Source organism: Oenanthe melanoleuca, chromosome 6, assembly GCF_029582105.1.
Source record: "Oenanthe melanoleuca isolate GR-GAL-2019-014 chromosome 6, OMel1.0, whole genome shotgun sequence".
In the NCBI taxonomy this organism is placed as follows: domain Eukaryota; kingdom Metazoa; phylum Chordata; class Aves; order Passeriformes; family Muscicapidae; genus Oenanthe; species Oenanthe melanoleuca.
Genome location: NC_079340.1, coordinates 34,035,564 through 34,057,068, shown reverse-complemented (window position 1 = coordinate 34,057,068; position 21,505 = coordinate 34,035,564). Strand labels below are relative to the sequence as shown.

Sequence of the window (21,505 nt, the reverse complement as noted above, 5' to 3'; positions counted from 1 at the left end):
TGGGCTGTGCAGCCCCAGGCAGGGATTGTCACTGCTGGCACTGGCTCCTGGAGCTCCCCACACTGAGCTGGAGATTGCAGGCACTGCTCACATCCCAAACCTGAGACACCCCAGTGCCTTGGGCTCAGTGCCAGGGAGGGGCTGGGGGGCAAATCTGTGCTGGGGACAGAGCATCCTCCCCTCTGACCTCCTGTCCCTGTCACCTTTCCCTGTCCCTGTCACCTTTCCCTGTGCTTCTGACCTCCTCCTGTCCCTGTCACCTTTCCTTGTCACCTTCTCCTGTCCCTGCTCATCCTGTCCCTGTCACCTTCTCCTGTCCCTGCTCATCCTGTTCATCTGACCTTCTGTCCCTACTCACCCTGTCCCTACTCACCCTGTCCCTGCCACCTTTCCCTGTCCCTGTCACCCTGTCCCTGTCACCCTGTCCCTGGGGAAGGTTTTTAGCCAGGGGGACAGAGCAGGTGGGGCTGTGCAGCTGGGGGTCCCAGCCCAGCTCTCCCCTCTGGATCCCATCATCAGCCACACAAATCAGGGCAGGGCATCCTCAGTTTTTGCCCTTCCCCTTCTGCCCTTGGCTGCTCATGGAAGTGTGGGTGGCTCTGTGCTTGGAAATGCCTGGAACAGTCTCAGGAAAGGGCAGATGTTCTCCAAAGGACCCACTGGCTCTGCAATCACCCAAAGCCTCTCAGTGAAGAGCATTTTCCTCCTCCCTCCTCAGGATTGTTTAGAGGATTACTGGCCTCAATGCAATCATGAAGCACTCAGAGTGTGGGTTCACATCCAGGTGTAATTCCAGCCCAGGTTATGTTCAGTTCAGACCAGAGGCTGATATTGCATCGTGACATTCAACTCCATCCAGGCTTTATTTGTATTCCAAAGCCATCCATTGCAAAGACTGCTCTTCATAAGCACAAAGAGCTCCAAAGCATAAATATTTATTCCTTAAAGGTTAAGATTGCCTTAAATCATTCCTGCTTATTTGGTGAGCTGCAGTTATAATTAAAATAAGCAGTTGAACTCGATCTGCATGTATGAAGTGCATATAGATGTGTATATAAATATATATTTATATATACTTGACTCTGCTGCGGGTGGAAGCCGTGGGATAATTGCTTCCATCACATCAAAAGATGCACTGATATTGTTCCTGGATTGGATAATAAATCAGCAGAAAGAAGCAGCTGAAATTACATAATGGCAAGTCACGTTTGAGCAGCAGCAGCGAGGTGGGGACGGGCAGAGCTCGTCTCCAGAGCTGGCTGCAATTGCAGGGAGTTATGCAAGGGGTGGAATTATCCCAGTTTGGGTGTAGAGAGCCCATGGAACCCAAGGACAGGGCTTGGAGCAGCCTGGGCAGTGGGAGGTGGGATTTGGGGTCCCTCCAACCCAGACCAGTCTGGGACTGTGTGTTCTGTGCTGGGATTGAGCTGTGGCAGCTGGGATTGCAGGGATAATTAGGAAAGTGATGAAATTATCCCAGTTTGGGTGTAGAGAGCCCATGGAACCCAAGGACAGGGCTTGGAGCAGCCTGGGGCAGTGGGAGGTGGCACTGGGTGGGATTTGGGGTCCCTCCAGCCCAGACCAGTCTGGGACTGTGCGTTCTGTTCTGGGATTGCAGCACACAGATCCATGGGGGTTCAGGCTGTGTGAGGGGCTCTGCTGACAGGCTGAGGGTTTCAGAAAGGGTCCAAGCCACTCCAGAACGTGGAGGAGGTGGGGTGGGAGCTGGTGAAAGGAAGGGGCAGGAAATCCTGCAGCCTGTGCTGGGAATTGTGTCACTGCCAGCCTCAGCAGGGATGTGTCTGTACAGCTTGGGGACATGGGGACAGCTGGATTTGCCCTGGCAGGAGGTGGGGCTGTGTGCCTCAGCTTCTGCAGAACTTGTGCCCAGCTAATTGGAAATAAGTGCTGAAATAAATGGAATAAATCTGAGGTTTGACCTCAGGTTTGGCAGCAGCAGGAATTCTGCAGGACTGGGCAGCCTGGTTTAGCTGGGCTGGCTCTAGCAGCAGCCCTGGCTCAGTGATTGCTGATGAATAATGCACATGAGCAAATCAGAGAGTTTCTGGTTTGGCCTTGTCCGAGCAGACTGTGAATCCCTGGGTAAAGCTGCACTTTGAAACTATTGGCAAAGTAATTTCCCCTGGACAGAGTGGGACACAAAGAAGTTGTGCTGAGTAACAGTGGAAAGCAGAGGAGTGTTATTTAAAATGAGAACACTGATCTTGCTGTGACCTGCTGGGAGGGCATTGATCTGCCCTGGCAGATTCTTGCTTTGAGGGCCACATTTTCATTGATTTTAAATTTCTGGCGCTGTTTATTGGCTGAGAATCCGAGGGCATCGTGGCCAGGAATTGAGCTGAGCACAAACCTTGTTTTAACCCTGTGGTGGGGGCAGGAGATGTGCTCAGCAGGTGAATTCACTGAATCCCTGAGGCTGGAGAAGCTCCCTGAGATCCCCAAGGGCAGCTGCTGGTGCAGCACCTGCTGACCACTGACCATGGCCACCAGTGCCACCAGTGCCACCAGTGCCACCAGTGCCTTGATGTCCCTTTGTGGTCACCAGAACTGATGCCTGGAAGGGCTGAGCTGGAACAGAGACCAGAGAGAGCAAAAGGAATAAAACAGGAATTTATTGCTGAGCTGGAACAGAGACTGGGCAGAGCAAAAGGGATAAAATAGGAATTTATTGAAAGGATCCACCTTGGGCAGTGCAGAGCCTGGATGGGGCTGCACCCAAACAAACCCCAGATGGATTCTGGTCACGAGTTTTTGCATTTTTAGAAGTTTTGGTTCATTACATATTGGAGTCCATTCTCCAAGCACAGCCCCAGTGAAGTCTCAGCCCCCCTGGCTTGCCCCCTTCCCTCAGCCATTGTTTATGACTTTTGGGTACCAGTTGTCCTTGACTCTCCAGCTAGAAAGGAATTGTTTTATTTCACTGCCCTGTGAAGAGAACTTACCAACACCTGACATGAAGTTTCAGAGTTACACACTAAGCAGCAGAGATTCTGAAAAATGGAAAATCTAAGACTGAAGGCACCACCACGAGCTGGGGAAACGAGCCAGGGCTTTTAAAGGGAATTTTATTTACCAGGGCAAAGCTCCACTCCTGCACTCTCCTTCCTTCCTCTCCACTTCCCCTGTCCTGCTGTGCTGCAGGCTGTGGCTCCAGGCTGGACGCCGTGGGGCCCTTACTGCCAGCCCAGCTCACCCGTGTCACCGCCCTGGCCGCGCCCGGCGTCACCCTCGTCACCCAGCTGGTGGAGCAGCCACGGGCAGGTGGGTGTGGGTGTGTGATCCATGGCTGGAACCTGAGTCTGTGTGATCCATGGCTGTGTCTGTGTGTGTGTGTGTGATCCGTGATCCATGGCTGTGTCTGTGTGTGTGTGTGTGTGTGTGATCCATGGCTGTGTGTGTGTGTGTGTGTGTGTGTGTGTGATCCATGGCTGGAACCTGAGTCTGTGTGATCCATGGCTGTGTGTGTGTGTGTGTGTGTGTGTGTGATCCATGGCTGGAACCTGTGCCTGTGTGATCCCATGGCTGTGTGTGTGTGTGTGATCCATGGCTGTGTCTGTGTGTGTGTGATCCATGGCTGTGGGTGTGTGTGTGTGTGTGTGTGTGTGTGTGTGTGTGTGTGTGTGTGTGTGTGTGATCCATGGCTGTGTCTGTGTGTGAGTGTGTGATCCATGGCTGGAACCTGAGTCTGTGTGATCCCATGGCTGTGTGTGTGATTCCACTCTTCTTCTTCTATTTCTTCTTTTATTTCTTCTTCTATTTCTTATTCTTCTATTTCTTCTTCTATTTCTTCTTCTATTTCTTCCATTTCTTCTTCTATTTCTTCTTCTTCTTCTTCTTCTTCTTCTTCTTCTGCTTCTTCTTCTGCTTCTTCTTCTTCTTCTTCTTCTTCTGCTTCTTATTCTTCTTCTGCTTCTGCTTCTTCTTCTGCTTCTCCTCATCCTTCTTCTTCCTCTTCCCCTTCTCCTTCTTCTTCTTCTATTTATTCTTCTATTTCTTCGTCTTCTCCTTCTTCTTCTCCTCCTCTTCCTCCTCCTTTTCCATTTCTCCTTTCCTTCTTCCTCTTCCATTTCTCCTTCTATATTCTCACACCAGTACAGATTTATTCATAAATCATCCCATCAGCTAAAAACACGAATCTAAAACATTCTTCCTACACCTATCAGAGCTCAGTTCTAAAGTATGAAAGTGCTGTCAGTCCTTACACGTAATTTACATGCACAGTGTTATTTATTTACATAAATGTTTCTATCTGTTCTGTCTAGAAATGCAAGCAATGTTCTGCTATGTTTTTGTTATGTCTGCAGCTAAGTTTCTGAACTTTAAACTCGGCTTTAGGGCTTTTTACTCTCTTAAGGCACTTATATTCCTACTTAAAACTAAAACTGACACTTCTACTTCATCTCTGTGTGGTTTAATAGATTTTAGTTTTTCTAAAGTTTTCATTTAATTCTTGTATTTTTTCTCTCTCTCTGATGGACTCAGATTTCTATTTCATAGAAACCAGCAGGTTTCCTCAGCAGTTTTGCCTTGCTGTGAGTTTGTTTCTCTCCCACTAAAAAGCTCCTTTCCCCTCCAGACGGTGGCAAGGAATCGAGCAGAGCCTCCTGCCCGCCCACGCTGATCCTGCACACGGAGAGGAAGAGTGTCCCCAGGGGCAGGGACAGAGACCAGGTAATCCTGAGCTCACAGAGAGAGACCAGGTCAGTCCTGAGCTCACAGAGAGAGACCAGGTCAGTCCTGAGTCACAGACAGAGACCAGGTCAGTCCTGAGTCACAGACACTGACCAGGTCAGTCCTGAGCTCACAGAGAGAGACCAGGTCAGTCCTGAGCTCACAGAGAGTGACCAGGTCAGTCCTGAGTCACAGACACTGACCAGGTCAGTCCTGAGTCACAGACAGAGACCAGGTCAGTCCTGAGTCACAGACACTGACCAGGTCAGTCCTGAGTCACAGACACTGACCAGGTCAGTCCTGAGCTCACAGACCAGGCCCAGGTCAGTCCTGAGCTCACAGACACTGACCAGGTCAGTCCTGAGCTCACAGACACTGACCAGGTCAGTCCTGAGCTCACAGAGAGAGACCAGGTCAGTCCTGAGCTCACAGACCCGGCCCAGGTCAGTCCTGAGCTCACAGACAGAGACCAGGTCAGTCCTGAGCTCACACAGAGTGACCAGGTCAGTCCTGAGCTCACAGAGAGTGACCAGGTAATCCTGAGCTCACAGAGAGTGACCAGGTCAGTCCTGAGTCACAGACAGAGACCAGGTCAGTCCTGAGCTCACAGAGAGTGACCAGGTCAGTCCTGAGTCACAGACAGAGAGAGACCAGGTCAGTCCTGAGTCACAGACAGAGACCAGGTCAGTCCTGAGCTCACAGACACTGACCAGGTCAGTCCTGAGCTCACAGACAGAGACCAGGTCAGTCCTGAGTCACAGACCCAGCCCAGGTCAGTCCTGAGCTCACAGAGAGTGACCAGGTCAGTCCTGAGTCACAGACAGAGACCAGGTCAGTCCTGAGCTCACAGACAGAGACCAGGTAATCCTGAGCTCACAGACCCAGCCCAGGTCAGTCCTGAGCTCACAGACACTGACCAGGTCAGTCCTGAGCTCACAGACCCAGCCCAGGTCAGTCCTGAGTCACAGACACTGACCAGGTCAGTCCTGAGCTCACAGACCCGGCCCAGGTCAGTCCTGAGCTCACAGACCCAGCCCAGGTCAGTCCTGAGCTCACAGACCCAGCCCAGGTCAGTCCTGAGTCACAGACACTGACCAGGTCAGTCCTGAGCTCACAGACCCGGCCCAGGTCAGTCCTGAGCTCACAGACCCAGCCTAGGTCAGTCCTGAGCTCACAGACACTGACCAGGTAATCCTGAGCTCACAGACCCGGCCCAGGTCAGTCCTGAGCTCACAGACCCGGCCCAGGTCAGTCCTGAGCTCACAGACCCGGCCCAGGTCAGTCCTGAGCTCACAGACCCAGCCCAGGTCAGTCCTGAGCTCACAGACCCAGCCCAGGTCAGTCCTGAGCTCACAGACCCGGCCCAGGTCAGTCCTGAGCTCACAGACAGAGACCAGGTCAGTCCTGAGCTCACAGACCCAGCCCAGGTCAGTCCTGAGTCACAGACACTGACCAGGTCAGTCCTGAGCTCACAGACCCGGCCCAGGTCAGTCCTGAGCTCACAGACCCAGCCCAGGTCAGTCCTGAGCTCACAGAGAGTGACCAGGTAATCCTGAGCTCACAGACCCAGCCCAGGTCAGTCCTGAGCTCACAGACCCAGCCCAGGTCAGTCCTGAGCTCACAGACCCGGCCCAGGTCAGTCCTGAGCTCACAGACCCAGCCCAGGTCAGTCCTGAGCTCACAGACCCGGCCCAGGTAATCCTGAGCTCACAGACCCGGCCCAGGTAATCCTGAGCTCACAGACCCGGCCCAGGTGGGCACTGCCTGTGCTGGGCTCTGGGGGTCCCTCCCTGCAGTGGGTTCTGAGCAGCCAGGGGCTCATTTCTCTGGGGCTGTGCAGGAGCTCTGGCATTGTCAGGGGATCGGGGGACACTCAGGGCTGGGTTGCTCCCCATGGAATCCCAACTTTGGGATGGAAGGGACCCCAAATCCCCCCCAGTGTCACCCCTCCCACTGTCCCAGTGCTCCAGCCCCAGTGTCCAGCCTGGCCTTGGGCACTGCAGGGATCCAGGGGCAGCAAATCTGGGAATTCCATCCCAGCTCCCAGGGAACAATTCCTGCCCAAATCCCACCCAGCCCTGGCAGTGGGAGCCATTCCCTGTGTCCTGTCCCTCCATCCCTTGTCCAAAATCTTTCTCCATTTTTTCTTGTTGGCTCATTCAGGCACTGGAAGAGGCCTTTGGAACAACTAATTAATGTGATTAATGTCATTAAGCAGAAGCCACTTTATTGTTTACTTCATGCCTTAGTTACACATTTTTAAACTACTGTCCACACAATCACACATTTTTTTATTTGTGTCTTTACTTTGTCCATGCGCTTTGCAGGAAATATGATTGGTTCCAGTGCAGTGCTCCACTGCCCACCTTTATCTGAGTTCTTGCCATCTTGCTGTTCTGTTTCCCAGCTCCTTTTTACCTGATTTAGCACAATTTATGTTCCAGTAGCCTTGACAAATTCCAGTGTTTGACAAGAACACCTGAAAACGCCTTGGCTGGCGCTGCTGGTGCAAACAGTGACCGTGGCTGGAGCTGCAGAGGCACTTTTAGGGTTCCCAGAGGCAGCTGGGTGTCCCCAAAGCCTCTCCTGGAGTTCTGCCCAGGGGTGACCCCCAGGTTTTGGGGTGCTCTTCCCTCCGTGCCCTGCTCTGTGTGCTCACCCTGTGTCTCTGCAGGGTCCCTCCTTCCAGCTGCTGAGCGAGGCTGATGCTGCTGCCAAGGGGAACAAGCCCGTGGCATCCACCCCCGTGCCAGGATCCCCGTGGTGAGCAGCTGCCAGGACCTTCCCGGGCTGGCACGGCGCTGCCAGGGCCTGCCTGGCAATTCCTGCTTGGGAGCTGTGCTGAGAGGTGTGGGAGGCACTGCCAGAGCTGGGCCCTGCCTGCTCTGGCTTGGGCAGAGAGGAAAAACAGCATTGTTAGGGCTGGTTTATTATTCATTTCTTCTTTTTTTCTTCTTTTTTTTTCTTCTTTTTTTTTTTTTTTTTTTTTTTTTCCTTCTTTTTCTTTTCTTCTTATTTTTCTTCTTTTTCCTTTTCCTTTTTCTTTTCCTTTTCCTTTTCCTTTTTATTCTCCTTTTTCTTTTCCTTCTCCTTCTCCTTCTCCTTCTCCTTCTCCTTCTCCTTCTCCTTCTCCTTCTCCTTCTCCTTCTCCTTCTCCTTCTCCTTCTCCTTCTCCTTCTCCTTCTCCTTCTCCTTCTCCTTCTCCTTCTCCTTCTCCTCCTCCTCCTCCTCCTCTTCTTTATTATTATCTAATATTTAGTTAGTTTAACTAATAACTAAACACTAATAACTAAACATTATTTGTTTATTTATTAGCAATAATAACAGCATTATTAGTGTTCATCTTCTTTTTTCCTTTGCCTTCACTCAGAGTTGGGATTGAAGCACGAGAGGCAAAGTTTTGTGTTTGGGCTGGGTTGTTTATTAATTTTTAGTTATATCATAGTGACTGCTATAGCACTTTTAGCTAGCAAGCCAAAAATGAAAAAATGGAGCTGTGCCTTGTTTGTTACAAGGTCTTTGAAAGGTATACAGTCCAATTAAAAGCTAATACCTGTATTATTTATACTTTTGACCCAACGATCAAACATGGTGTAGCACTTTTTATCTAACTAAAAAATACTACCTAAAACTAAGAAGAAGGAACAAGAAGGAAGAAAAAAAATCTCTGCTCCAAAACCTTTCTCTTGTTCCATACTTATATTTTAAAACTTCAAATTCCAAACCTTTCACCATGTGATATTACACACTTCTGTTCAAACTACACAGCAGTGATTTTAACTCCATCACTCAATTTTGGAAGCCATTTCTACCCCTATTATTATAGGGGTACAGGAGATAAAAATCCTTCTGTCAACCACTCAGGCCAGAAAGCACAGAAAGTTCACAACTCCCAGGCCTCAGGGTTCCACCACCTCCTTTGTAAGAGAGATATTTAGATATTAAAGATATTTATCGTGTGCATGTCACTGAATCCAGGCTGCCAAAACTTCCATGGGTTTGTACAGCCAATTTCATGGGATCTTACCTGTCCTGCACGGGGTGTGTTGGTTATTTTATAGCAACACCCTGCAGTGAGGGAGCACTTTTCCTATTTCCAGTCCTTTCAAACCCATCATTACTCCCTGCTTTTAATAACAATTAAACAGCAGAGCTTGTAATTAGCAGGTTTGCATTTCTGCCTGAGAGCCAGCAGCGTTTGGCTGCCAGCAGTGTGTGTGTGCCCCAGCCAGGGTGGGCTCAGCTCTCACTGGGACTCAGCCTGAGACAGAAATCCTGTTTGTTTATTTACAAATAGCTTTAGGGACGTGCATCCCCGGGATTTTGGATTCTGTTAAGGATGGGGCAGTGGTTATCTTCATATTATTTTGGCTGATTCCAGAGGAGTGTCAGCACAAGGGGCTGCACTGTGGCCAGGCATGTTTTCCTGGCCAAGCCCAGGGCTGTGGCTGGTGCTGCAGGGCTTGGGCACGTTTGGGAAATCCCAAACAAATTCCAGCCTGAAGATTTGGGGCAGGTGCTGGGGTGGGGGGGACCTGTCAGAGGAGGTGGGGCTGGCTGGGATGGCACAGGGATGGCACAGGGATGGCATTGGGATGGCACAGGGATGGCACAGGGATGGCATTGGGATGGCTGGGATGGCTGGGATGGCACTGGGATGGCATTGGGATGGCTGGGATGGCACTGGGATGCCATGGGAATGGCACAGGGATGGCATTGGGATGGCTGGGATGGCTGGGATGGCACTGGGATGGCATTGGGATGGCATTGGGATGGCATGAGAATGGCACAGGGATGGCACAGGGATGGCATTGGGATGGCACAGGGATGGCATTGGGATGGCATTGGGATGGCATTGGGATGGCACAGGGATGGCATTGGATGGGATTTGGGATGCCATGGGGATGGCACAGGGATGCTGTGGAGGTGCCATAGTGATGTCATGATGATTTTGGAGTGCCATGGGGATGTCATGGGGATGTCATGAGGATGGCATGGGCATGGCACAGGGATGTCATTGGGATGGCATTTGGGATGCCATGGAGATGGCATAGGGATGCCATTAGATGGGATTTGGGATGCCATGGGGATGCCATGGGGTTGGCACAGAGTTGCCATGGTAATGTCATGATGATGCCATGGGGATGGCACAGGGATGGCACAGGGATGATGAGGGGATGGCACAGGGATGGCACAGGGATGGCACAGGGATGATGAGGGGATGGCACAGGGATGGCACAGGGATGGCACAGGGATGGCACAGAGATTCTGTGGTTGCACCTTTCCCCTCCAGCACAGCAGGTGAGGCCCCCACAGCCACGTGCCAGCCCGTGGCACCATGACAAGGCCCCCACAGCCCCTGGCTGTCCCACAGAACCTGCAATGGCTTTTCCTGTGGCTTCCCCAGTGGCAGCACCGTGACCTCACCTGCTCCTTTTGCCCTTCCCTGGCAGAACATCTCACCTGGGCTGTTCCCTGCGCCCGTGGGTGGGGGAGGACTGAGCTCCCTGCCCGGGGTGCTGGGGCAGGGCCGGGCTGGGGTCCCTGGGGTGTCCCTGGTTGTCACTGGCGTGTCACTGGGGTGTCACTGGGTGTCACTGGGGTGTCACTGTGCTGTCCCTGTGCTGTCACTGGTTGTCACTGAGTGTCCCTGGGCTGTCACCGTGCCGTCCCTCAGGGCACTCCTGGTCCTGGCCAGGCTCTGAGGCTGCTTTGTCGTTGGAGCAGGTGTGTGGTCTGGACTGGAGATGACCGGGTGTTCTTCTTCAACCCCACCATGCAGCTGTCGGTGTGGGAGCGGCCGCTGGACCTGCGGCACCGCGGGGACATCAAGCGGCTGCTCGAGGACCCCCCGCACAAGCGCAAGCTGGAGGCGGCAGCAAGTAACCACCCACCCAAACTAACCAAACCAACCCAAAACAACCCAAACTAACCCAAACCAGACTAAACCAACCCAAACTAAACCAAACCAGACCAAACCAACCCAAACTAACCCAAACTAGACTATACCAGACCAACCCAACCCAAACCAGACCAAACCAACCCAACCCAAACCAGATTAAACCAGCCAAACTAAACCAGATTAAACCAACCCAAACTAAACCAGATTAAACCAAACCAACCAAACTAACCCAAACTAGACTAAACCAGACCAAACCAACCCAAACTAAACCAAACCAAACCAACCCAAACTAACCCAAACTAGACTAAACCAGACCAACCCAACCCAAACCAGACCAAACCAACCCAACCCAAACCAGACCAAACCAACCCAACCTAAACCAGATTAAACCAACCCAACCTAAACCAGATTAAACCACCCCACCCCAACTAACCCAAACCAGATTAAACCAACCCAACCTAAACCAGATTAAACCAACCCCAACTAAACCAGATTAAACCAACCCAAACTAAACCAAATTAAACCAACCCACCCAAACCAACCCAAACCAGACTAAACCAGACCAAATCTTCCCAAACCAGACCAACCCAAACTAAACCAAACCCAACCCAAACCAAACCAACCCTGGCACTGCCCCTCAATAACCAACCCTGGCACTGCCCCCCTCCCTGAGCCCCACAGCCCCTGGGAGCTGGGGGTGCTGGGTGGGGGTTTGACACCTGGGAGTAGAGTGGGGTCCTGGGGAGTGAAGGGAGGATGGATGCTGCAAACCCTAAATAATCACTGCAAACCCCAAATAACCACTGCAAACCCCAAATAACCCCCCAAACCCCAAATAACCACTGCAAACCCCAAATAACCCCTCCAAACCCCAAATAACCACTGCAAACCCCAAATAACCCCTCCAAACCCAGATAACCACTGCAAACCCCAAATAACCCCCCCAAACACCAAATAACCACTGCAAACCCCAAATAACCCCCCAAACCCCAAATAACCACTGCAAACCCCAAATAACCCCCCAAACCCCAAATAACCCCTCCAAACCCCAAATAACCACTGCAAACCCCAAATAACCCCCCCAAACCCCAAATAACCCCCCAAACCCCAAATAACCCCCCAAACCCCAAATAACCACTGCAAACCCCAAATAACCCCTCCAAACAAACCCAAATAACCACTGCAAACCCCAAATAACCCCCCAAACCCCAAATAACCCCCCAAACCCCAAATAACCCCTCCAAACCCCAAATAACCACTGCAGACCAACCCAAATAACCACTGCAAACCCCAAATAACCACTGCAAACCCCAGGTAACCCTGCAGACCCCACACCCAGCAGCCCCGTGCCCAGGGATCAGGGTGAGCCCCTCCCAGCTTTGCTGTCAGCAGAACAGCAGCTCCAAGGAGGCTTCTCTGCCACATTTCCATTTCTCTCTCTGAATTTCCATAGCAGGTGCTTGGGTGGGTATTTCTGTGTAATTTGAGGAAGTTTGGCTGCAGTGGGTGTAATTCCTCCAAAGCCTGTCTGCTGAAATTCATTCTTCAGGAGGAACACAGAGCTTGGATTGCAGGGTTTATTGGGAGCTCAGTGAATTCCTGCCAAGGGATGGCCAGAGACAAAGCTGAGGGTCCTTGTTCCTGGTCTTTAGCATTGTTCCTCTCTGTAATTAATTAACAGAAGAGAATGAAGTCAGGGCTGATAGGTGCCACTTCAAAAATCTATTTTTTGCTCCATCCTTTGCATTTGTTATCTCTACCACAAAGATTTGATTCATGCTCCTGGTTTTCTATGGCCATTGTTATTAAATAGTCTTAATCTTCCCTGCTGTAATTGGGGCTTGTGGCTCCCAGGGTTGGAGCAGCTAATAATTAGTATAGATTAGCTCTGAGGTGAAGGGGATTATTTGTTACCTCTTCTCTGAGCTTGTAATCTCCAGTAAATAAATAACACAAATGAGCTGAGTGCTCCCAACAATGCTTCCCACATTTATTCAGCTGAGTGGCTGCTGCTGAGTTTTAATTACGATTTTCAAATCAAACATCTTAAAAATAAAAAAGATGTCAAGAGAAGCTGTCCATGGGATGCTCTGGGTTGTCTCTGCTGAAGGATCAAGTGCTTTTTAAATCTGGGCACGAATGAAAAATTGCTCATTTCTCAATTCCTCCTCCAAGGTTGATGTTTCCATCAGGCCATGGGTCTGGAGAGCAGGGGCAGCTCCTGTGCTGTGATCTCATCCTGCTGTTTATTTATTTTATATTTCATTTATCTGCTGTGACCTTGTCCTGCAGCTGGACCAGGACCCTTCTGGGTGCTCAGGCTGGAAGTTTTCTCAGCTGATTAATAGAAAATGGACATTTTGGAGTCATCAAATCATGGAAAGGCTGGGCTGGGAGGGACCCCAAAGCCCATCCACTGGGCAGGGACACCTCCCACTGCCCCAGGCTGCTCCAAGCCCTGTCCTTGGGTTCTGTGAATTCTCCACACCCAAAACTGGAATAATTTCCACAACTTGCACAGTTATCCCCTGCAATTGCAGCCAGCACTGGAGGCTGGTTTGCTCCCCATGGAATCCAGGAATTTCACTTCTTGGGGGTTTTGGTGAGAACTGCAGCTGGGGGAGGTGAAGAGAATTTCAGAATTCAGGCTTTGCTCCCCTTGTCTGTGCCTGACAATCCAAGCTCTGGGTCCCCCAAGGAGAGCAGGGGATCTGCTGGAATTCCTGGGCTGATCCCAGGAGGGAAAAGGGAAAGGGAGAAGCTCTGGGGGAGTTTCCTCCAAGGAATCCTTCAGGCTGTCAGCACAGAAATGATTCTGCAGGGATGTCCTGAGCTGCATTTTGGAGGGAAGGGAGGAGGGAGGATCAGGTGAGACAATAATAAGATTTAAAGCAATCGTGTCATGAATGAAAAATGAGGAATTTTGCTGACTGGAAATGGTCACTTTATTGCTGTTGCTTCCATTTGGATGAAGGCAATTCCGAGGATTTTATAAAATTCTTGTTATTTTTCAAACCCTCTGTGGGAGTGAAACCAGGAAATACCTGAGCAGCAGAGACCAGGGAAGAGAAGTCAATTTGAGGAATTTGTATTTCCATTTATCTCGTTCAAATCTGATAAATATTTCCTTCTTCCCAGCAGACAAATGTGTGAGCTCTTGTCCAGGGGATGAAAATGATGATCTGAGCATCAAAACTAAGAGAAATAAGTAAGTTCTAAGTTTTACTTCTCTGTATTTAACGTGGGAAGGGTTGGTGTGGTAGTTTGTAAAGGTTTTTTGAAACTTTTATTTGTTAAGATTTGGGTAGTTACTTACTGCCTTTACCCCTGTGAGGTCACCCCTCCTTGGCCAGGGCTGTGTGCAGCTGCCACTTTGCTGTGCCCTCAGTTTGGGTGTCAGATCCCTCTGGTGGCCCTGAGGGACTGTCCTGCCTCAGCAGGAGCTGCTGCAGGTGCCAGCAGCCCCAGGTTTGGCACCAGCTGCAGCTTTTTGGGAAATGCCCATCCCTGAGCACCCAGTGGCTCCAGGCAGGGCAGCTCTGGGGTGTGCCAGGGAGGATGGGAAGGATGGAAAGGATGAGGAGAATGGAAAGGATAAAAAGGATTAAAAGGATGGAAAGGATGGAAAGGATGGAAAGGATTAAAAGGATGGAAAGGATGGAAAGGATGGAAAAAGGATGGAAAGGATGGAAAAAGGATGGAAAGGATTAAGAGGATAGAAAGAAAAGGATGGAAAGGATGGAAAGGATGAAAAGAATGGAAAGGATGGGAAGGAAAGGATGAAAAAAGGATGGAAAGGATAAAATGGATGGAAAGGATTTAAAGGATGGAAATGATGAAAAGGATGAAAGGGATGGGAAGAATGGAAAGGATGGAAAGGAAATGATAAAAAGGATGGGAAGAATGGAAAGGATGGAAATGATGGAAAGGAAATTAAAAAAAGGATGGAAAGAATGGAAAGGATGAAAAGGAAAGGATGGAAAGGATGGAAAAGGATAAAATGGATGCAAAGGATGAAAATGAAAAGATTGAAAGCATGGAAAGGATGAAAAGGATGGAAAGGATAAAAATGATAGAAAGGATGGAAAGGAGGAAAAAAGGATCGAAAGGATAAAAATTATAAAAAGGATTGAAAGGATGAAAAAGGAAAGGGTAAAAATGATAGAAAGGATGGGAAGGATTGAAAGGATTGAAAGGATGAAAAGGATTGAAAGCATGGAGAGGATGGGGAGGATGGGAAGGGAAGGATAGAAAGGATTAAAAGGATGGAAAGGATTGAAAGCATGGAAAGGATGGGAAGGATAAAATGGATGGAAAGGAGAGGATGGGGAGGATGGGAAGGGAAGGATAGAAAGGATTAAAAGGATGGAAAGGATTGAAAGCATGGAAAGGATGGGAAGGATAAAATGGATGGAAAGGAGAGGATGGGGAGGATGGGATCCCCTGCCCGGGGAGCAGTGCTGACTCCTGCCCCTGTCCCTGTCCTGCTCCTGTCCCTGTCCCTGCTCCTGTCCCTGCTCCTGTCCCTGTCCCTGTCCCTGTCCCTGCCCAGGACAGAGCCGTGCCAGCCCGCGGGCCGTGCCGAGGAGGAGCAGGGTCGGGAGGAAGGCTCAGCCCCGCGGATCTCGCCGCCCCTGGAGGAGAGGATCACCCACTTCAGGGACATGCTGCTGGAGAGGGGGGTGAGGAACAGCCCTCCCCGGGACCTGCAGCCCTTCCCAGCCTCTGGCCCAGCAGCAGGGCAGGAGAAGCCGGGCCGGGCTCTGTCCCCGAGCCTGCCCTTGGTGACAGCGCTGGTGGCATTTCCCCTCTGCACCCGTGGGAACGGGGAGCCCTTTCCAAATTCCCAGATATCCAGAGGCAGCAGCTCTTCCAGCAGGGTCAGGGCTCAGCAGGACGTGGGGCTGTGGGCACAGAAACCCCAGAGGGCAAAGGTCCTGTTCCTTGCCACAAACTCCAGGGATTCCTGCATGGGGAGCCAGTTTCACTGGCTGGCCATCCAAATCATGGAATCAGGAATGGTTTGGGCTGGAAGGGACCTTAAATCAGGGCAGGGACACCTCCCACTGTCCCAGTGTCCAGCCTGGCCTTGGCACTGCCAGGGATGCAGGGGCAGCCACAGCAATCTGGGAATTCCATCCCAAAATCCCGCCCATCCCCACCCTCCAGCAGCCACCACTGCTTACCCAGAGGATGTTCTGGAGATGCTGCAGCTGTGCTGAGCTGCAGGAACAGGGAATGCTCCGGGTCTGGGCTCAGTGGGACAGGGAGGTGTAAAACGAGCAGGGGCTGCAGGTTTTTGTTTCCCCCACGCTGCCACAGTGCCCCATCTCCGGATGCCATCCCTGCAGGACGTGCAGCCCAAGCTGGCTGTTGTCAGCCACTAAACCCATCAAGTTCATCCCAGCAATCAGCAGCCTTTAAAGGGGGATAATTGGAGCTTCAGCAGCTGGGCAGTGAATTATCCCCACGCCAGAGCTGCTGACATGAACGAGCCCTGGGTGGAGACTCTGCAGATTGGAGCTCAGGGGGCAAGAAGTCAATATTGGGAAGGAATAGGGGTTTTCTAGAACAGGATTCCCACGTGTTTCTATGCAAGATTTCCTCCTAAAATTAAGAAATTTGGGAAATTCACTGTTTTGATTTGCTAATGTTTGAAAATGGAGAGAGAAGAGGCCACTTTGCTTTTACCCTGAACATTTTTGAGCTGTCCAGCTCAGCAGCAGCTGCTTGGCCTGGCTGAAGCACAGGGGACCATTAATGCCATTTAAATCTGATTATTTGATGCCCATCCCCTGCCTTCCCTCCTCAAGGAATTGCTGGATGGAATCACAAAGAGCTCGAAGCAGATGGAGTTTGCCAGTGGAGTTCTGCAGCTTCCTTACAGAAATCATGTCCACAGAAGAATATTTATTGTAAATTTTAAAAACAGAGGGAGTTTGGGGAGCTCTGGCACTCTTTATTCTGGAGTCTGGGGTGAGATTTCCTGTGTCAAAATGTAATGTGGATATTCTTCTGGAAGTTCCAAAGTTTCTACAAAATTCCAAGAGGAAGAATTAAGATTCTTCCTGTCTCCCTCTCCCACCCAGCATCAAAATATTAATGTTTTAATCCAGCATTTCCAGGAAAGTCTCTCCCTGCTGGGCTGCTCTCAAGACCTCTGAAAAGATTCCACAAGGTGTTTTTTTCTCAAGGTTTTCCTTTCTTAATCCCAGGGAGAGAGAGGGATTTGTGTGTGAAATGTAACAGGAATTAAACCAGAAATCCCAGGTTATTTTAGGTGATGTTTGCCAAATTGCAATGCAATAATTGCTGTGCACAAAATCATCAGCTGCAATGATTGTGTGGTGAATTAGCTGAGCTTAATTAGCTTTGAGCTGCAAATGGGCCTCAGATCCCAAAGTCAGCCTGAACTTTGGATTTCCAATGGCCTCAGGTCTGAAATGCAGCCTGAACTTTGGATTTCCCAATGGCCTTGGGTCCCAAAGTCAGCCTGAACTCTGGATTTTCCAATGGCCTCAGAGCCTGAATGCAGCTTGAATTTTGGATTTTCCAATGGCCTCAGACCCCAAATGCAGCTGAACTTTGGATTTTCCAATCTCAAGCCATTCTGAGAGGAAAACAAGTCCACTTAAAGCCACTTTGCTTCATCAGAGCTTTCCTGCTGCAGTGTTAATTACTGTTTAATTATACTTCACATCCTTGGATTTTTTTAGTCAATTCACTCTTTTGTAATTAGTTGGAGTGATTAGAATATTTTAGTTCCTTCAGATTTTTTGCCAACAAATTCCCAGGGATGCTGTAGAAGCTTCTGGCATAGTGGGAATTGTCCCTGCCCAGGCAGGGATGGATCTGGGTGATCTATGAGGTCCCTTCCAACCCAAAGTGTCCATGAGGCTGGAGCAGCCCTGCAGGATGTGACATTGCCATGGAGGATGTGACATTGCCATGCAGGATGTGACATTGCCATGAAGTATGTGATGTTACCATGACATTCCCATGCAGGATGTGACATTTCTATGCAGGATGTGACATTCCCATGCAGGGTGTGACATTCCCATGCAGGATGTGACATTTCTATGCAGGATGTGACATTCCTGTGCAGAATGTGTCATTCCCATGACATTGCCATGCAGGGTGTGACAATTCCATGCAGGATGTGACATTCCCATGGAGGATGTGATGTTTCCATGTAGGGTATGACATTCCCATGCAAGATGTGACATTCCCATGCAGGATGTGACATTCCCATGACATTGCCATGCAGGATGTGACATTTCCATCCCAGTGGCAGTGGGAATGTGCTGCTCTGAAGGTGTTCCCTGCCACTTTCCCTGTGTGCCCCTGCTGGGTGACAATTCCAGCTCTGGAGTTGGAATTGTCCCTTCCGTGGGAATTGGTGCCTGTGCTGCAGTAGCAGCCCCACAGAATGCATTTCCTGCTGCTGCAGGATGGGGAGCCAGCATCTCCAGCACGGAGCAAACCCATCCTGGTGGGGTGGGGGCCAGCAGAGCTCTGCCAGAGATCAAAATTCCCCTTCAGCCACGCCAGGAATGGTGCCCAGGGTTCCTCAGCTCCCTGCCCTGCCCCTGAAACACCGTGCCCTGCTCTGTGCCCAGGTGTCGGCGTTCTCCACCTGGGAGAAGGAGCTGCACAAGATCGTGTTCGACCCGCGCTACCTGCTGCTCAACCCCGAGGAGAGGAGGCAGGTGAGTGGCTGTGCCCAGCAAACACCCCAAACCAAGATCCTGGGGCTCTCGGGAGGAACAGAGAGTTCCGTGGAGTCAGAATTCCCCTGTGGACACTTGTTGAGTTGTTTGTGGGTTTGGGTTTTCAATGAGAAAAGAGCAGTTGTTGGTTGCTGTAAAGTTGTTATTGCATGGAAGTCTGGAAGGCAAAGAGTTCAGAATATTAAAGTCTTCTCCTTCTTCCTTCTCCTCCTCCTTCTTCTTTTCTTCTTTTCTTCTTTTCTTCTTTTCTTCTTTTCTTCTTTTCTTCTTTTCTTCTTTTCTTCTTTTCTTCTTCTTTTCTTCTTTTCTTCTTTTCTTCTTTTCTTCTTCTCCTACTCTTCTCTTCTTTTTCTCTTCTTCTCTTCTCTGCTTCTCCTTCTCCTCTTCTTCTCTTCTTCTCTTCTTCTCTTCTCCTCTTCTTCTCTTCTTCTCATTTTCTTTTTCCTCTTCTCTTCTCTTCTCTTCTCTTCTCTTCTCTTCTCTTCTCTTCTCTTCTCTTCTCTTCTCTTCTCTTCTCTTCTCTTCTCTTCTCTTCTCTTCTCTTCTCTTCTCTTCTCTTCTCTTCTCTTCTCTTCTCTTCTCTTCTCTTTCTTCTCTTCTCTTCTCTTCTCTTCTCTTCTCTTCTCTTCTCTTCTCTTCTCTTCTCTTCTCTTCTCTTCTCTTCTCTTCTCTTCTCTTCTCTTCTCTTCTTTCTTTTTTTCTTCTTTCTTCTTATTTTCTCCTTTTCTTCTTTTCTTCTTTTTTCTCTTTTTTACTCTGGAGGCTCTCTGCAGGGGTTGGGTTTTTCTGTGGAGCTCCAAAAGGATGTGGAGTTTTTATTATTATTTTATATACAATATAAAAAAATACAAATATTTATTAAAAATAATTATCTAAAATACAAATATTTATTTGCTGTCTTGATAATTTGGGCATTAATTTTCACTATGGGTCCCAAAGTCTGCAGAAGAGTCTGCTAAATTCAGGAGAGATGCAGGGATCATGCAGAGAAAGTGAACTTGCTGCTCTGTGGTTGTTTCCCTTAAAAGTTTTTGTCATCCTGCAGAAGGAATAATTTTGAATGTGGAATTGTCCATTTTTTAAGTAAAAAGGATGAAAAATGAACTTATTCCATATTGTCCCATGGTTCTCCAGAGAGCTTCCTGTGGGTGTTTTCCAGAGCACTGGGCACATACATCTTCATTTGCTTCCCTTCCAAAATTCCCTTTCCTAAGGAAAAAAAAAAATAAAAAAATAAAAAAAAAGCAAAACACAATAATATGGAAATACAGGAATGAAAATGTATGAGGAGCTGGCAGGCTGGAAAGTGCTGCTAAAGAGCCTGAGCTGGGAGTTTGGGAATTATTTCAGGGAATTTCAGGACAAGGACAACGCCTGGACCGCGATGAGTCAGTCCAGACACATTCCTTGGAACATGGAATCACTTCCCAGCCTTGGAGCCACCTGGGCCATGGCAGGGCTGGGACTGGCTGGGATGTAAGGTCCTCCCACCCCAAGCCAGTCTGGGATTCTGGGACTGATATAAACACTGCTGCCCTTTAATTAAATGCCCAGTTACAGCCAGCACAGAGTCCTTGGAGGTGATGGAATAAAAACTCCTGGATGTGTGGGGAGGGCAGAGGAGGCCCTGGGGTTGCAGAAACCCCCCAAAGGCTTTGGCAATGACTCCCTGTCCTTGTCCCTGTCCTTGTCCTTGTCCCTGTCCTTGTCCTTGTCCCTGTCCTTGTCCTGTGTCCTTGTCCTGTGTCCTTGTCCTTGTCCTTGTCCTTGTCCTTGTCCCTGTCCTTGTCCTGTGTCCTTGTCCTGTGTCCTTGTCCCTTGTCCCTTCCTTGGCCAGATTTTTGAGCAGTTTGTCAAGACCCGGGTCAGGGAGGAGTACAAAGAGAAGAAGAACAAGTTGCTGTTGGCCAAGGAAGAATTCAAGAAGCTTCTGGAAGAATCCAAGTTATCCCCAAGGTGGGCATTGCCTTAGGAAGGGTTGGGAAGCTCGGCTTTATTGTTTAGGCTGAGCTTTTCAGCCCAGAGTTCTTCACAGCAAGGGGAAGATCCCTGTTCCAATGGACATTTCTTCCCTGATATTTCCCAGTATTTTGTTGTGTTCCTGGGAGAGGAAATATTCCATCCCTCCCTCTCTCTATGCCTTCCCCTCTCCCTCTCCCAATGTGCAATACTTTATTTTATATTCCTGCACATTTATATATGCACATTTATTTTATATTCTTGTATATGCTGTGATGATAGAACACACATGACTTATGGAAAATCAGTACCACAGCGTGCAGTCCCATCTGCATTACACATGCAGGTGTAACTACTCAGAAATTGTATTTAGCCTTGGCGTTGGGTGGAAGAGAAATATAATTCTGTGAAGTTCCTGTCAATGCCACGCCATTAAATTTGGGGAATGTGTCCCTGCCCGTGGCAGGGGGCTGGAACAAGATGATCTGTGAGGTCTCTCCCAGCCCAAACCCTTCTGAGACTCTACAGTTCTGTGATTAAATTAAAATACAGCGTGCAAGGCACAATTTCTGCTTTACTTTGTTTTCCAAGTGATGGATCCAGACTCACACAGTGGCAGTGCTTAGGGCAGTGCTCTCTCATTTGTAAATTACATGAAAATAAAGGGGTTTCTATTATAAATATTGTTAAATTGCTGGAACAAAGAAATTACTGTTTTCTCTGATAAAATATGCAGATAATTATTCAGCACGACCTGTGTGGGCACACGGATCCAAACAGCATGTGGGCTGTAATAATTGTAATTACCAGAAACATTTTACAACAGAATTAGGAATATTCTGGGCTGATGTCCCACCCAAACTCTGCTCCCAGCACTGACATTCCCAGTCCCCAAGGGAAGAGCTGTGCTGGCCCAGAGCCCTGGAGCATTTCACCCCTGGAGGGTTTTGGGAGCTGGCTGTGACACCAGAGCATGAGGAAGCTCCTTTCCCTGCCTTGATTTAGGCACACAATAAGAGAAATAAATCCCAAATATTTGCAATAAAAAGCAAAGCATCACCTTGGGGAAAGGAGCTGGGCGTGCAGCCTGAAAGGCAATGAAGGTGGAAAACTGTGCTAGGAGAGCCTTGGAAATACAAAATCTGCAGGAGTTGCAGTAAAAACTCCTGTCACTGCTCTGTGGAGGTGTGACAATGGCTCAGCAGCCTCCTGCCAGCCATCA

The 21,505-nt window shown here is 49.4% G+C and overlaps 2 protein-coding genes across 2 annotated transcripts in view; one reads left to right on the top strand and one right to left on the bottom strand.

The window, feature by feature from the left end:
* Positions 1-21,505, bottom strand: part of GLRX3 (glutaredoxin 3) — a 339,780-nt gene that overhangs the window by 138,204 nt on the left and 180,071 nt on the right. The window lies entirely within an intron of this gene.
* TCERG1L (transcription elongation regulator 1 like) overlaps positions 1-21,505 on the top strand; it is a 47,255-nt gene that overhangs the window by 23,826 nt on the left and 1,924 nt on the right. The window contains exons 5-12 of the mRNA XM_056494280.1: positions 3,163-3,282; positions 4,598-4,692; positions 7,367-7,455; positions 10,420-10,574; positions 13,733-13,802; positions 15,147-15,276; positions 18,214-18,303; positions 20,162-20,280. Of these exons, the coding sequence (XP_056350255.1) occupies positions 3,163-3,282; positions 4,598-4,692; positions 7,367-7,455; positions 10,420-10,574; positions 13,733-13,802; positions 15,147-15,276; positions 18,214-18,303; positions 20,162-20,280 (868 nt within the window). The remainder of the gene's footprint in view (positions 1-3,162; positions 3,283-4,597; positions 4,693-7,366; positions 7,456-10,419; positions 10,575-13,732; positions 13,803-15,146; positions 15,277-18,213; positions 18,304-20,161; positions 20,281-21,505) is intronic.